The sequence below is a fragment of the Drosophila hydei genome, unplaced genomic scaffold (assembly GCF_003285905.1).
Source record: "Drosophila hydei strain 15085-1641.00,03,60 unplaced genomic scaffold, DhydRS2 tig00000001-arrow-pilon, whole genome shotgun sequence".
Lineage (NCBI taxonomy): Eukaryota > Metazoa > Arthropoda > Insecta > Diptera > Drosophilidae > Drosophila > Drosophila hydei.
The window spans coordinates 7,444,824-7,462,718 of record NW_022045643.1 but is presented as its reverse complement, the minus strand read 5'-3'; the positions used below and the strand labels follow the sequence as shown (position 1 = coordinate 7,462,718).

Here is a 17,895-nt window from a genome sequence, read left to right as displayed (position 1 = left end):
CCCTTATGTTTATAAATTAATCCGCCCCTGGATAACTCTCTCACAGTATTTGCACGAATTCAAAGTGTTGCGTTGGCCAAACAAAAACCAAGTGAACTCTGCATAATTATGCGCAAAATCTACATACATAAAAGTATATAATATATATATATATATATATATATATGTATGTATGTATATATGTATATATATATATATATATGTATATATGTATGTGTGGAGCATATAAATGTTTACTTTGCATACAAACAGACACACACAAAGGCGCTGTGGAAGTATAATTTGTATTAGCAAAAGGTTAAGTGCTGTTTAAATATTTAATAATTCAACCAAAAATGGAAAATGGATTCATTATGCGTATTTAAGCTCACAAACTAACCAAAATAAATATTTGGCATGTGCTGTGTGGGTATTTGGAAAGAAACGGGCTTTGAATTTAAACAAATTGCATTGCATATTTATGAGCATAAATACAATATGCTGTTCTCCACTTTGTTAACAAACATAGGTTAAATAATGTTTAAAATGAAGTTTTTTTTTTTTGGTAGTATTCAATGCTTGTCAGCTGCTGCTGTTATATATTTTTTATATTGCCTGCTTCTAGCTCCTCGACAAACGCTGTCTATCTTAGCTGGCAACAAATTATCAGCAGTTAGCACAGCTGAGGCACATTACAACAGCAATGGCAACCACTTAACCACAACGCCCCACCACATTCACAGCCACAACTTCAGCTTGGATTCTCTTGCCATTTAAAAGCCCGTTTGTCTTCAAGTTGATATGTAGGTGTCAGGCTCTCAGGCAGCCATCAATTGAGGCGGGCTGGCAGGCTGGCTGGCTGGCAGGCAGTTCGCCCCGCTCGAACCACTTTGTGCTCGGGTGGCCCAGTAAAAGTTTAGGTAAACCACATGTTACATTTTTCTTTACCAATCAACAGCCCTGGGCGCATTTTAATGGCACTCAAGCGTATGTGCTGCATCTCGTGTCCTTGCAGCCCACACTTGGAGCAGCAGCATCGAGTGCTGGCACAGCAAATGTACGCAGAAGGGAAAGAAACCCGAAGCCAACCACAACATCAGCAAAAACAAAGCACAAGAATTGCAAGAACTGCAGGCAACATCAAAAAAATAACAAACAGAGCACACACAGCATCCACAGCAAGCAACAACATGAATAGAGACAATGACATCTTCTCAGCATTGTATATGAGCCGCAGGCTATTTGTCAAACCAGTTTCCAACGTTCCACGCCCCAAATAAACATCAGAATGGCCAGACAAACGTTCAGCTCAGCTCTGGCAATGGCTGTGGGACCACCTGTCGTATGTGTAATGCCTCAACTCAAAAGGGAAATGAGGTTAAGGCTTGCCTTGGCAACAAGCAAAAATGTTAACGAAAATATTAGACAAATTTGTGACAAAGTTCGCTCAGTTGGCCACAGAGAGAAAATCATATCAAGTCTGAAATGAGCTTGGCTCTTAAGTTCAAAACGAACAATTCGTAAAGAATTGCTTGAAAAGAACAAATACTGAGTTTGAAGAGTATGAAATTAAGAGGTTGTCGAGAGTGAACTACTAAGGATGGATAAAAATATTTAAACTGTGCTCTAATTTATTCTAATCAAATTAGACCGCTGTTACGACATATCGCAATGTGAATATTTAGTTTTGTACATATGAAATGAGGTTTCTTTGCGGCTAAGCCATCTGTCAATGGCAGCCAGCGCACAAATTGCAATAGTTTGCAACAAGGCTCACTGCAAACAAGAGGGTTTCTCGCATAAATGCAAATTACTTGGCTCACAAGGGACAGCGAGATGCAAAATCCAGAATCGGATCAGCATCAGCATCAGAATCAGAATCAGAATCAGAATCAGAGTATGGCTATGACGATGACGCATTGCGTATGTCGCTCTGTGCTGTCCGCCCAGTGGCATCTCATTCTGCGTGTCATGTGTATGACAGGGACGCGTTTAAATAAATTTTACAGCCTGCAAACATTTAAGAAATGCATCAGCAGCCGCCAAGCGTCAGCCGCAGGATGGGTACGACAGCTTGGGCCTGGGCAGGCCAGTAAATGACAGCGTTGATGGACAGTTTTGTGCAATTGCATTGCATATGGTTAGGCGATGTGCCAGTGACAGTCGCAGTGCCATCAACAAATGACTGCTGAACGACACAGAGTGCCAGGAATGAAGCGTTCCAGATAGCGCGAATGCGCATTAAACTCCCAACATAATTATATGCAAATGCAGCGCCCCAAAAACTTTGCTACAATTAAAAGCTAAACGCACTGGACGATAGCGTCAACTTGCATTTGTCAATTAACCCACTGAGCGCACACTGGACAAAAATCCATGTAAGTCCATCCAAATTTTGTGGGAATTATAGAAAAACTCTTCATATTAAGCAAAGGAAATCGATAATAAATATTTAAAAATTAATGAGTAATGACAATGATAAAATGGCTTAAGATAATGACTGACAAAGACAATGATAATGATAATTATAATGATAGTGATAATGATAATGATAATTATAATGATAGTGATAATGATAATGATAATGATAATGATAATGATAATGATAATGATAATGATAATGATAATGATAATGATAATGATAATGATAATGATAATGATAATGATAATGATAATGATAATGATAATGATAATGATAATGATAATGATAATGATAATGATAATGATAATGATAATGATAATGATAATGATAATGATAATGATAATGATAATGATAATGATAATGATAATGATAATGATAATGATAATGATAATGATAATGATAATGATAATGATAATGATAATGATAATGATAATGATAATGATAATGATAATGATAATGATAATGATAATGATAATGATAATGATAATGATAATGATAATGATAATGATAATGATAATGATAATGATAATGATAATGATAATGATAATGATAATGATAATGATAATGATAATGATAATGATAATGATAATGATAATGATAATGATAATGATAATGATAATGATAATGATAATGATAATGATAATGATAATGATAATGATAATGATAATGATAATGATAATGATAATGATAATGATAATGATAATGATAATGATAATGATAATGATAATGATAATGATAATGATAATGATAATGATAATGATAATGATAATGATAATGATAATGATAATGATAATGATAATGATAATGATAATGATAATAATGATAATAAATCAAATCAAATTTGACACATTAGAGAAATGGGGTAACTTTGGGTAACCGCGAGATATCTAGCCAATTTAGTGTTATTGCAGTCACATAACTCCAGAGATTGCCCTGGACTCTGTCGTGCTTAAACAAAGGCAATGGCAACGGCAACGGCAACAGCAACGGCCGCACAATTAGCACTCGGAAACAGCAGCTCGGCATCTGGGGAGCTGGGTAACTGGGAAACTGTTAGCTGGATGGTAGCTGTGAATGCTTGCTGAGGAGCCAGCAAATGCGAAATAATATTGCCGACGCTCTGGCGAAACGGAAATGTAACTGGGAATTATTTAATTTGCAAACTACAATGCAGAAACGACTCCTCGCATTGTTTTATGTCATTGTTTGAAGTGGTTTCTCGAGCGCATTTGCTGGCATTGTCTCTGGCAACATAATTGTTATGATAACTGCAGCAACGCAGAGTGCCTTTGAGTCCTTGCGCTCGCTCTCTATCCGTGTGTATCTATCCGTGGAGTCACTTAGGCAAATGTCAGCCATATGCAATTCGACATGCGGTTCGCCGCGTCGCAGACATCTCAAAAGCCGTAAATTGAACCCACGTCTACGCCAAATACGCCGTGCGCTTGCTCGTCTACCTGAACCATTTATCAGATGCAGACAGCCAGCCTTACGAATATTGCGAACAAAAAAACAATGCCATCGCCAAATAGCAATTCTTTTTTGGAGATGAATCTTTTGGCTGTTGTCTGGCATGCAAAAACCAGCGATGTCGTCGCCTGACACTTTTGGCAAGCTGCGCTGACAAGTTAATGAAACTCTGCCAGCCCGCTGATATCCGAACAGAAACAAAACGTCGCAAAGGTTTGACCAAGCTGCCAAAGCGTAAATTCTATTTATGGAACTCAAGTGATGCTAAAATAGAATGCCAAGCCAATTGATGGCAACGGCTCTTCAAATACACAAATTAGATCTTTATTAAAATAGATTCGACATTTTCTCCCAAAAAAAATGGCCAAGTAATTATTGGTAAACATCCACTTAGGCTATCAAGTACTTTGCCAGGCCAATTTGTACATTATTAAGTATACGCATCGTCAACCACTTGCTGACTCCCTGCTGGCCTGCCCACCTTAACTGTCATTCAATGTGGGCAGCTACTTTGCATAATTATTGGCCTGCCAAATGAAACGCAAGTCCAATGCCATTGTCATTGCCACGGCCATTGGCTGAGCGCGAAATTAAAAGCCATTTGCCATAAAACTGACATGCTAATTAATGTTAAAGGAAATTGTAATTGGAATTGCTTGGCGGGGCACACGCACTGGCTTCCCACTGGATATGATTATAACTTTTGGCCACAAATTCAGCAAAAGTTGCAGACTAAGTCTAACACATACACACACACATATCTGTGTGAGAGTGTGTCTGTGTGTAAGTAAACGTGTTTTCATATATCGCAAGTGCAGTGTGTGGGGGGGCAATGCCGTAAAATGTTTTGTGCTTCGCAGATAGTTTATAATTTAGAGCTGACAACGACAGCAGCGTGGCCGATGGCGGCGCCGCGTTAACCACACAAATCATTATAGCCACGATTGTGAGAATCACAGTCCGCGCTGCCTTTTTAAAAAGGGTCCAAAATGAAACAAAACAAACGAGACAGACAGAGAGAGAGAGAGAGAAGGAGCGAGTGGTTTGAGGGCGAGCGAGGCCACAAAGTCAAATCCTTTTTAGCGCCATAAATTAAGTTCATTTCCGTGCTAGACGCAACACGACAGGGCAGCAAACGTATGTGGCTTCCATGCCACGAGGAAGCATGCAACAACATGGGGCAAGCGGAAGGCAAAAGCAATGCGATGGCTCTGCTGATTGAGCAGCGCAAATATATACACAACGAGCTAAAGAGATTCTTAGTTATAATTTCGTTATTTAGTTAGTGTACTCTCTTCAGCTAACTAGTCGTATACTCAACATTTCTCAAAAACTCATCTCTCTCTCTCTGCCTGTCCACATGAACTTAATTTGACAATCAATGTAACTTAACACGTTTAGCACTTCTTAACTTATCTCTGGCAACTATTGAGCTTCTATCCTGCCATTTCGTATGCTAACACTGAGCACTTTATCGTCGCAGATTCAATGCTGTTTTCAAATATGCTACAAAATGTGTTCCCACAATGGCAAATCAAGTGCCAGCTGCGAAATTTACGGAATCTTCATAATTGAGTACTGGCAAAAATACTCATACTTGATGTGCTGCAAAGCTGTCAACTGCTGCACGCACGTTGCTGTTATCGACATCGTTTGGCACCGCTGCCCCGCTTCTTCCTTGAATCATTAAGCACGCTGGGCCGCACAATTTCCACTGGCAATTTGGACAGACCCAAAGAGCCCAACCCAAGCGACTCGCAATTTATATGCTCACAAAGTGCACGTTATCATTGGCACACGTCTGCCACATGGCGCGGGAGTGGGAGACTGTTGAGGAAGTGGGTGTGGCTCTGCTCAGGTATGCCGCCGGCACAAATCTGAAATTGAGCATGGAATTTGCGTATTTTCTAGTCGGCGTGTGTGTGTTAGCTCACTCATAGCATGCAAATGTGTGTGTGATGGCATTTCTTCCTCTTGATCTATCTCTGTTTGTCTGTCCATGTTGCTATTTTCTATTTGTGCGTGGGCGTGTGTACTCTGGCTTGCTACGTGCTGTTGGCAAATATGACGCATACGACATGTTCAAAAGGAATCTTATCAACTTCTGCCAATGAAGACCCAGCCGCACATAAACATAGTAACTACATTTCACTGGCTTTGCTTTGCTTTTAATATATTTTTGTTTACAAATATAAAAATTTGGAAGCGACAAGCGATGATTGCGTTTTATAAATGATTCAATTTATAGCTTTGAGGGCATTATCAGAGCTTACCAAAGCTCTACACAAGGTATACCAAACAACAGTGCGTATGCGTAATGTTGGCAATAATAATAGTTATCTGATAGCTGAATCTAATATAAAGTCAAATTGTGAAGACATCTTTGACGATTACAACATCTTTGCCACATACGCGCGGCACACACTCAGCGCGTGATTTATAGAGCTGATAGAGCACATAACATATAAGTATGTTGGATGACTTACGGTTCGAAATTTCTGGGTTGTTGTGTCGGCTCATATATCATTTTGTAGTGCGGCTTGCATATGCCAACAGCAGGCAGCGCATAGGCACAACTTTCTGTGGCAATGTCTGCGTCTGGCATTGACACATGCCACGCTCTGCGCCTAAACAGCTGCGCAGCTGCCACGAAGCGCGATAAGATGTCGCAAAAGGCAGCTGTGGTCCACTTGAGCTCAAATATCTATCACACTTGGGTAAATATCAACAGCTCTTTGGCTCAATTTTCATATCTGTTTAGAAAAACACAGAGAAAGAAATGAAATAACAAAGAGCTGCAAGTTTTCAATAAATTTCCTTCAGCTGCAATAAAAATCAGTCGATTGATTTACGAATTAAGCAAATATAAACTTGCCAGCCATGACGGCATGTCAATCATACGCACTGTTAGCCAGCGAAGCATTTAGCATTCCCATTATGACAATGCTAATGAAAAGAAAGCAAGATGCTCAGTTATATATTTTGCATATGCTTGCATGCAATTAAAATAATTAAAATAAACATTTCCAATGATAACAAGCCATGCAGCCAAGCTCACAGAGACGCACGCTTAAAATATTATCATCGCTTGGTCATCAATTTGTTTTTTGACTAGCTTTGCTTTTAAAATGCAAATGAAATAAAAGCAGTGTGCACGAAATATATACATATATAAATATATACCTATATATGTATTATGTATATATATATATGTTTCAAGTATATGAGTCTGTGCAAGGAAAACATTTTGAATGCAATTTCATATTTATGACTGACACAAAACGCTGACCATTCTGCTGCGGGTTAAGCAAGGCACATTTTATGAGTTATATTTTGTATAAAAGCACTTGAGAATATTTCTTTTATGGCGCAGATTTTGTTCGACACTTTGTTGCCACTTTATGATGCAACGCTCATTTTTGGCTGCGGCTGTGGCTGCTAATCAAAGCGAAGCGAAGCTTATAGCAGCTACTTTAAATTTTAAGAATTATTGTTAAAAATTATCGTCTTAGTTGCAGTCCTTATCCAATATAAATAGATGAATATTATATATATTATATATATATTTAGCTGCCATCTGCTGTAAGGCAACTGGTTCCTGATGAACCGAGCACATCAAATGTATAGGGTGCACATGGCACATCGCATCAAAGTTTTAGCACTCGCCGAGTCGCCTGGGCACATAAAAAACTGTTTACATTTCATTCATAAAATATCAATTACGTACATGTGTGGCAGCTAAGTGACACACACTCACACACACACAGACACTCGTGCAGCGCACACATATGCGTGGCTTTTGTGAGTCAAATCGATATTACACAAATACGTGAGGACATCAGGGTTCATTGCTTAAGTTTTGCACTGTGCGACATTTTGGGCCAATATGGCGCACCACGCACACTGATGGAAATTTAACGAGTTGCACGCCAACAAGAAGCAGCAGGCATAAAATAGCAGGACATCGCCATACAATAGCTATACATTAGAATCAGCTGTCAGTCCGATAACAGAGTTGGGCACGGGAAAGAGAACGAGCACATGAAGCTAAATGCTCATAAACAACTCGTTGGATAGTTGACGTGACACAACCTTTATTTGGGAGAGCATAAAAAGCTGATAAAAAGTCGAAATGAAATTCGATTTGTAATTAGTTTAATCAGGGTTTCTTTTAACTAAATTTCTTAATAAATTTGAAATTTTTAAAGACTTAAAATGAGAGATGATAAAGTAAATTTATGCATGCAAGACTCTTGTTGGGTGAGGCTGTATGATTTATAATCTAGATATATTAATTTATATTTGAATATGTTGCAAATCCAAGTTTATTTATTAAATTCAGCGTATCTGAAAGTCGGCTTCTCTTACTTGTCCAACTTTATTTTTATTCTAACTAAATTTGCAATTTAAAATTGGCTTAAATCTTTCTATTCCCAAATGTGTTATACAATCAATTATTTAGCTGGTTTAACTGTACCCCCACTCCACCTCTCTCTCTCTCTCTCTCTCTCTACTGCATTGAGCTTAATTACAAAATTATTGTGATTCGCCATATGAAGTGCGGTTTAAATTACTTTTGCATCGCGCCGCTGATTCATAAACTAAATCGAGATTTATTTTGCAGTAAATGCAATTAAAGCATTTAAGCGTTTTGTTTCATAGTTTGCATAGCTTAACTAGCAGCGGGCCGTTAATACACGAGTGCCAAATGCGTGCACTAAAATCCTCTCAACGTTAACGCAGCACGTTTAATTGACTCTAAATGCGAAAATGCTCTCTAAATGGGCTTTCCATTTATTAATGTCTGTGCGCTTATGCACAACTAATTTGCTCGACACTATTTCTAAATTTGTTAACTATTTGCGGCCAGACAAATTAGTTTAGGCAACAACAACAACAGCGTTTGGCTGCTGGCAAAGTTAAAATTAATGTAGGATTTCCTTTCCAGAAAAGCTTGGCATGCAGAACTGCTTATGAATAAAGAAATGTAGCAACACACAGCAACAACAACGCCACACACACTTAGCTAACACTCCCAGGGGCTACGAAATATTAGCATACATTTTACATGGCGACCCACACATGGACCCAGGCAAAACTTGTCGCTTGACAGACAGACAGCTTAGCCATTTGGCAGTCAATTGTGTGTGGCCTAGACGTTGTAGCCGGGCTGACAGCGGCGGAAGGAAGAAATTTTCAGCACATCTGAGCAGCGGCGCAATTTTTGGCTGAAATTTACCTTTTTTTATTATGCCAAAAGGTCGCTCGCTAACAGGTTATTGTTGTTGGCACTTTAGTCATTGTCTGGCCTTTATGAAATATTTATTATAGTGAGGACATTGCAATGGCTTTGATAACATTATGCTTCAACCTCTACTGAATGTTGTTGCTGTAAAATGAGCAGTTTCTATTAAAGTCGCTTCACAATAAATTTTATCACATGGCATTCAATGATTTACAATGCATTGTTAATGCGCTTTTAATGAGTGTCTATATATATATATATATATATATATATATATATATATGTGTGTGTATATTTTTTGAAGAAAAAAGTTACATGAGCCTGAAAAACTTGTCGCCAGAGATTTCTGTGGGCTATGCAGAACGACAAAGTTGCAATGCCGATCTACGCGACGACGTCTTGCCGCAAAGCCGCCTTAAGCGCTTCAAACTTTTGCTGCACTCAGTCATTAACATTAAAGAGATGCCATGTCGTCGTTTTGTGTAGCTGTTGCTTGCCAGCTACGAAAAACTTTCCAAACTGCACCACGGCACATGTGCTGGAGTCGGCTCCAGCCCCAACCTGCTGCACTGCAGGGGCATATAAATAATTGAGTGGCGCCCCAAAGTAGGCAGCAAAGTGCTGGGCTGCAGGTGCCGCAAGCGAATGTGAAAAATGGTTCCGAATAGACAGGGCAGCTACTTAGTTATGCCAATTCTGTGGGCAGGCCCTAAATGCACGAGTTACTGCTGATGAGCACTACATTTTTTGTGCCCAAATCCGAATTCCAGTCACTTTAACAACGGCCTAGTAAAAAAACTAGAATTGCGTTGCGTCTAGTCAGTTAATTTAAAAGAAAATTTAAGAGTAAAGCCTTATTTAATGCGACAACAAATGCATTAGAAAGGGTCTCGAAAATATATTTCATACATAAATGAAATTAGTCTGGCGCGGCTGAAATCTCTTTGAAGAACGACTTTGTGTTAAATAAATAATGCAGCCTTGCGGCTTCATCACAACAAGCTCAAGCACACACAAATCGCACTCGAGCGGCCTACAAAGAAGCTAAACACAGTCCCAGACAGCAGACGCTTGCAATAATATTTAAGCGATACAAATAACAAGACGCATTCATTTTTATTTTAAATAAAGTTAAGTGTTGTCATGGGGAGTGATCGACTAGCAAATGCCCTCAAATTGATGAAGGGATTCCTCTTTAATGAAGTTTGTGTAATAAAAATTATGCACAATATAAAGGCTATTTTCATGAACTATAATTGAGCTGCTGCTTAAAATATTGATTGAATTTTTTTTTTTGTGAAAATACTGTATGGGTATTGCTATTTAATCGTTAATCAGCAGGTATCCCCCTAATGTGTACAAAAGATTTAAATTGTAGTAAAATTCCAACTGAGTTGCTGCACTTGAAGCCAAGTAAGCAAAGTAGTTCAATTGCCCGCCATAATCAAATGATTTCTCAACATTTGACTATTTTCGCCGAGACAATATAAAGAGCTCAGTATCCCACCATTTCGGTAGAACAACATTAGAAACGTTTTGACAGTGCAAAGCTTGAAGGGAATCATACAAAATTGAACAAAATTTACTTGAAGCACAGACGCTCATTTGAAGCTGATGGCATAAATATAGGCTTCACAATAAAAGCACATAAAACAACCTTTAATTTTCTGCATATTTCATTTATTACAATTTATTGGTCTAGCTCTCATCTTAAGTCAGCGTCTTCAGCGGAGCTCGCAAGTCGTTTATGCCCATTTAAAGTGAAGTTAGGGCATACAAAAATGTGAAAAAAAAAATTTCTATATATATATTTATGTACATATATATGCTGTATATATGCCTAATTTTTAGCATCGTTTACATTGGCGTTTTATTGACGCAGCTTATGTTATTTCGGGCTTTATGGCTGCCACTTCAAGCTGCCGCCTGGGAAATTTGCTGCCGAAATTGTGACGACCAGGTTGAACAATTAAAGCGAGGAAACAACAAAACACACACACGCCCACACACACTAAAGTTCTCTCTTCAACTCGCTTTCAATTCGTTTTCAATTTCAGTTGCCATGGCAGGCAGTGTCAGAGCCTTAGCAACGGAAAAACTTTGTTGATTCAAAGGAAACGCTTTAGGGAATTTCAAGCCAAAACATTTGGAGAAACAAACAGCAAGATGAATATTAGCTCGACTATATGGTAAGTTGTAAGGCAATTACATTAATGTTAACTGAGAAATATTCTTTGCTCAGCTGGTGCAACTGCTACAATAGCGAAAGTATCGTCAATGTCGGTCCCGATGTGCTCTGCCTGCGCGAGGGCAATCTGCTCAAATTCCTGCAGATATCGACTAAGACGATCAGCTACTTTCGTGCGGAGACGCCGGCAACTGGTCTACAAATCAGCGCTTTTGCTGGCCACAATCGCTTTCCGCTCTTTGGCTTCGCCGAAAGCATTCTGCATCCCAACATCTACGTATGCAAATATCCCGAATTCACAAAGTTCACAACGCTGAAGTGTGAGTAGGCTAACCCAATACATATATATAATTTCCTTACCTAGCTTAAAGTGCAATTGCAGCTGACATTGTGCTGACCTTTACAATGATCAGGTTCTCTGAGGTCGATCTGTTGATTGGCATCGGCAGCTATCCCAGATATGCGATTTGTGTGTTTAACTATCGCACCGGCTCAACTCTTCTGGAGCATCCGACTAATATAGCGACACCAGAATTCTCCTTGATGGTGGGCACAACTAATTTGCCGACAATAGTTCAGTATGACAAGATGGAAATGACTATCATTTGCTATGAGATGTTCTTCATTGATAAGATCGCGTATTTGAATAGCACATCCACAGTGACCATGGGCAGGAACTATGCCAAGTCGGCTAGGCATTTCATGTGCTTCGGCGATGACCAAGGGCTCTATGTGGTCAACGATTTTGGCGAATTCTCGCAGATTGATATTCCCTGCTTCGCAATCAAGTCGCGATGGAAGCCCACCTATATTACTGAAACGGGGGTCGCTGAATTGGGGCCACGTGCACACGCGATCATATCACATAGACTCGGATTTCTGATCAGCAATAGCAGCAGGGCGTTCTATATCAAGAAGAAGCACGGCAGCTTCATCGTGGAGTGGACCATCGAACAGGACTTGACCAATATTAAGCTGTTCATTAGCAACAATGGTGAAGTCTATGCATCGGGCAGGTATGGCAGCATTGATCGAGTGGTGCTAGGGGAGAACGAGGGCAAGCTAGAGTCGATGATTGTGGCCGGTAAGCCCATTCTCGCATTCCGCATACTCGCTTGTTTCAAGGAGGAGGTTGTTGCGGTCATACACGACGACGGCTGTGCCATGATGGACTTGCCAACGGGAAAAGTTATCTCGCATGTGCCCATCCGGTCGCCAACTGTCTTTTGCGTGCATCGCGCGAACCCTTTCGTTGTTGTGGGCACGGCTGAGGGCATCCTTATGCTCATCCACTACGAGAAGCCGTCAACTCCAAATGTAGTGTCCCGGATCGAGTGCAATACGCCAGCTGTATATGATATGTCATTTTACGACAACTGCTTCGTGTTTCAAGACCAGGCAAAGGCCTTGCACGTCGTGAACGTGGAATATCGGCCGCCCAAGATGACGCACTACTTCACCTTAAATGACGATCAGCTGCTCACGCAGGTGTTCATTCAGACCTTTCTGCTGGTCGAAGGGCCGCGTCTACTGGTCATGATTTCGCGCGACGGCAGTCTAGAGAAGCCCGGTCATGCGGAGGAGATGTGGATCTACAATTGGGGCAAAGACAGACGTTTCCACAGGCGCGAGCTGTCGCTGCCCAACAGCTATGTTGCCTTCCACATACATCCGCCGATGGGCCGCTGGGTGCAGATTGAGATTGCGGCCGTGGTCAAGGACAGCACAGTATTTGATGTATTAACGCTCAACGAAAACAACGATCTCCATTGGTCCACGTCGATTAAGACGACGCACTTTGGCCACCTGACTGGCATTACCGTCACAAAGCACTTGCTCACATGGGGCGTTGATGGCGTCATGCTTCACTTTCGCCAGCACAAGCGCTCCCGACAGCCATTCATGATGTCGCGTTTCTTGTTGCTATTGCTGAGGCCAGCCTTCTTGAAACGCGTCACGGAGTGCTATAATTCGAAGTAAGTTAAAAAAGATATTGAACTGCTGATGTAGAGCTACACTAACATCTTCCTGTCTGGCTCTCTCTCTCTCTTCAGATACCTCATAGTCTTGAGTAGCAAAAATATAATGACTGTAAGTCGCCTGCCCTCGCTTGCCGACTTTATACGCGAGAACTCGGAAATGCCAGTGCCCGAGAAATTCGTAATACAGGCAACGGCGATGGTGACACGCACCTTTCAGCCGCTCACTTTGAAAATGGAGGTCAAAGAGGAGTACGCACATGCGGATCTGTTCAAGCGAGAGAAGGTGCTGCAAATGATACAAGACTTCTCGGCCAAGGTGACGGCGCTGATCGATTATGACATTTCCGTAACGGGCAAGACGAAGGGCATATTCAAGAAATTTTGCTTTCACTACAAATGGCTGGACACCGTGACGGAGGAGGCGCATAAGCTGTGCGAGCTGGAGAGGGCGTCACTGATGCGCGCCATCGAGGATCAGACGCGCATTAGGAATTGGATTTATACTCTGATCACGCGCGAGGCGACAGGCATTAATTACAAGGTGCGATCTATATTCGCAGATGCGAACTTCGAATGCTTCTCTTTGCCGCGAAAAACGAATATGGTGGAATTTGATAAGTATCGTTTCTATGATCTGGAGGATCATATACGACTCTCTGCGATGTCAATTGAGGAAATTGAGAATGACGGCAGTCAGGAGCTGGTGTCCGGCGAAGATACTGAAGGCGCCAAAAAAACATTTCGCGAACTTAAGAACTATGTGGTGGAAGGTCCCTGCGTCTACGATCACATAATGTCGCCACAATTTCAACTGCAGAACTATAAGTCAGTCACCTCGAATCAATTGTTCAATGACAATACAAAATATCACTATTATTTGGTTGATCCCTTGAAGCTCGAGTTCAACAAGTACTTCCACGAGGCTCAGCAACTGAAGAAGGAGACCATCGACAATGTGCTCAGCACAAACAACGTGCTCATTAAGATCTATGACAACATGAATTGCATGCTGAGGCTCTTGAGAATGGATCCGTTAATTCCGCCTGAGCTGACCGTGCCAAAGCTGGCCAGGGACGAGATCATCAGGTGTATTGTGGAGGTCGATGATTGCGAAATTAAGGCAATCAATCGGCGTAGGAGGAAGACCATTGATACGGGCGGCAAACGGGGTCGCTTGCTGCTGTGGTCCGTGGAGTTCTGGGCGCGGGCTTTAATCGTCATGATGGATGGCGTGATTGAGAAGCTGTGGGAGGAGGAGATCAAAAAGGATATAGCAGTGCCGGAGTTTGTGCTTAAGAAGCAGCCCCATGAGTATTCACTGGAGGAACAAAAGATTTACCGTGCCTACGAGGAGGCCGTCAACTTACTACAGGAAGATCGTCGCAAATATTTGCGCATCTTGAACGAGAACGAAGCCAAGACGCTGCAGCTGAAGACCAAGCAAATTCTCAAGCTGAACCATCGCGTCGCCGAGCTGATGCTGCTCAAGTTCAAGTACAACTTTGCCCAGAAACAGTGTCGCATGCGCACGCTCAATTTTGTGGAAATCCACCTCATACGCAGTCAACTGCGCCGGGATATCATTGCCCTGCGAGCCCATGTTGATAAGTTGGGTGACTACATAAGGCGGTACACCAACTTGCAGGAGTTTTGGGAACAGGCCATGCAGGAAGTGCGCACGCGCCTCGAGGCCCAGCAGACTCGAGATCGCGCTCTCGAACGGCAATTCCGGGGCAATTACTTAAACTCTGTGCCGCATGCCGCCCACGAGATGACAAAGCTCTTCAAGAAGCGGCCCAAGCTATCTAACAAACTGTTCAACTCACATCTAATTTGCAGCGAAGTGGCACAAAAGCTCGGGCCCAAGCAACCGAATCGTATGACATTCCCCATGCCCAAAGAGATACACGATTTTCTTGCCTTCATCGCCGAGAATGATGCACCCAAGAACTGTCCAACCTCGGTGGACGCTAAGTCCTGGGATGCTTTTGTCAAGTTGCGCCGTCAAAAGATCGAAAGTGAACTGCGCCTGAAGGGCCTCGGACATCAGGTGTTAGACAGCCAAACCTACTATAACAGCCTTACCAAGGATATAAACGGGCTGAAGGATACCAAGGCTCTAACTCAAAAGGAAACGGACGATACCATACAGAATTACGTGAGTGATTCAGATTTAGTTAAATAAAACTATAATTTATTATACCTATTACTCAGCTGGAGGTCTTGAGGAATGCGCCGCTTCAGTTGACCTTGACACTGGGCCAAGTGGAGGTGTCAGTTAGGGGCTCCGTCAAGGCGCTGTCAAACAGCGTGCTGATGCATGTGGATGACATCAATGATGTTAATCGCATGATAAAGGTATTCAGAAAAGATATATAAATCTATGTGAGGCGGCGACTATATTCACTCTACTTACAGGACGCTGGCAACAAGAAGATCAAGGCCATGCAGCGCGTCGCCGTCTTCAGGCGTCAGGTGATATTCAAGGAATGGGAGCACAAGCTGTACAAGGCCAACATAGCCTATCTCAAGTATATGCTGGATGCCATCGGGAAGTGCAAGATAACCATCGAGTTTCTCAACATTCTGCGCAACTGGGAGAAGATGAAGGCCAATCGACAGAAAATGATGACGGCCGGTGCCATAGAACGTATTATAGAGCAGAAAATCGCAGTGTTCAGAAAGCAGATCGAACGCGTGTAAGTTTTCAGTTTGCTTCTCCTAAAACTTAGACTAATTACAATTGACTTTAGCAATATTCAAATCGACGATGTCAAGCGGCAGACTCTCGAGAAAAAACGGCAAAATCATTTGATTGACTCGAAAATCGATCGGCTCAAAGTCGATGTTGCTCTGAAGAGCTCAATGCGCGACACTATGATGGAAGAACGTCGCGATCGCGAGCAGCACGAACGGTATGTATATATATATATAGCCTCGATTCAGATTACTGATAGCTCTCTTTTTCAGCATGGAACAGATTAAGACCCATCGTCAGCTGTTGGACAGTGTGCGTAAGCACTATGCTCACGTCTTGGAATTGCAAACGATCTTGGAGCTATTGCGCTTGCGCACATACCCAACTTTGGGCCCACCTTTGCCCCAGTGTCATCCACCCGTACCAGAGCATATTCTCAATTCTGTACCTTAGATTAATATATGTCACATCGATTGTCTCCAATAATTTTAAATTGTTTCTCCCAGAGCAACACACGCAAATTGCTTTTAAACACCTTCGATTTTAATTAGCCAAACAGCAGACAGTGCACTGGCAAGTGGAAATTTATTAGCGGTTTTTAGTTTTGCCGGATATGTATATATATATATATATATATGCATATATATCTCGACTCGGCATCTGTGTCTGTATTTTGGGTCTGGGTCTCGATATCTGTCGGCACTTGATTTAATTTGTTTGTGTCTGAGCAAAGGCATAAAGTCATCGTCTGTCTGTCTATTAGAATTCGCTATTAATTTCGCTGCTTCTGGCTTTCAAGTGGAAAATAAACTTTTCAGACCAAAAGTGTGCACAGCAACGCCGACCCAGACCCGGCCACAGCCACAGCCACAGACAGAGCCATAGCCATAGCCAGACCCAGAGCCAGAGCTGAAGCCAATAAGTGAGCATCCGCTTAATTTCAGGCACGCAATTTTACATTAAATTGTTTTAATGGATTGCACTTGAAACTAAGCGTCGAAGAGCAACAAAAACAGATGCTGTCTGGGCGGGCTTATGAAGTGTCGCTACCCTGCTCCGGAATTTATATATATATGTATAAAAATGTATAAACTGAATATATGCTTTAATTTCAATGATTCTGGAGTATATGACAATTTTATTTACTCATTTTCCAATCAACCTCAATCGAATAACATTATTTTTCAGCAGACACATAAATAACATATTTGTGTAAATAGCTTAAAAGGCCGATATTACAATAATAAATTGCTGTGTTTACTTAATGCAAACAGAAATGCGGACAGTGCCCGATGAGGCCGATGTGGCTAAAATATATTGCATCAAGATCGGGGCCAATTGTTTGCTCTCTGCCAGCTGTAAATGTCATTTAAATATTTACAAAGTGAAAAATGAAAAATGCAAAATGCAAAATGCAAAATCGCGTGCGTTGCCAGACAGGTCAGCTTTGATGTCGACCACGTCACGTAATCAGCGCTTATCACTATTCACATTTCGATTTGTATAAACATGTAAATGCTAGGCTCAACGTGCCAAACTGTACTTTTCGTGTGCTCAATGTGTCCCGGTGACAGCACTGAGAGCAGTCGAAGATCTAATACCCTGGCCCAGCTACATTCGAATTAAACGTGCACTTTTAGCGCACAACTAATCTACCCGCTGCAGATGTTTTTAATGTTTACTTTGGCCCCGATAGTTTGACCTCAGTGATGATTAGACAATAACTTATCTCTATTGTATATTATAGTACAAAAAATTGCTTTTCATTTCAATTTCTCAACTTGATTGATTACGTCTCTAGTTGTATACCCTGTATATATATATGCTGGCATGCCACAAAAATCTTCAGTGTTTATAGCAGACTTTTCGAATTGAAATTATATATTTTTTATTTACTAAGACCTTACTATG

The 17,895-nt window shown here is 41.3% G+C and overlaps 1 protein-coding gene across 1 annotated transcript; it reads left to right on the top strand.

Moving 5' to 3' along the window:
• Nucleotides 1-11,192: 11,192 nt before the first annotated feature.
• Nucleotides 11,193-16,470, top strand: LOC111604518. The gene is made up of 8 exons (XM_023322614.2): nt 11,193-11,305; nt 11,359-11,624; nt 11,687-13,280; nt 13,359-15,444; nt 15,501-15,644; nt 15,705-15,985; nt 16,040-16,201; nt 16,257-16,470. Exons 1-8 carry the CDS (start codon nt 11,283-11,285, stop codon nt 16,435-16,437), a joined length of 4,737 nt encoding a protein of 1,578 aa, XP_023178382.1. The 5' UTR covers nt 11,193-11,282; the 3' UTR covers nt 16,438-16,470.
• Nucleotides 16,471-17,895: the final 1,425 nt, after the last annotated feature.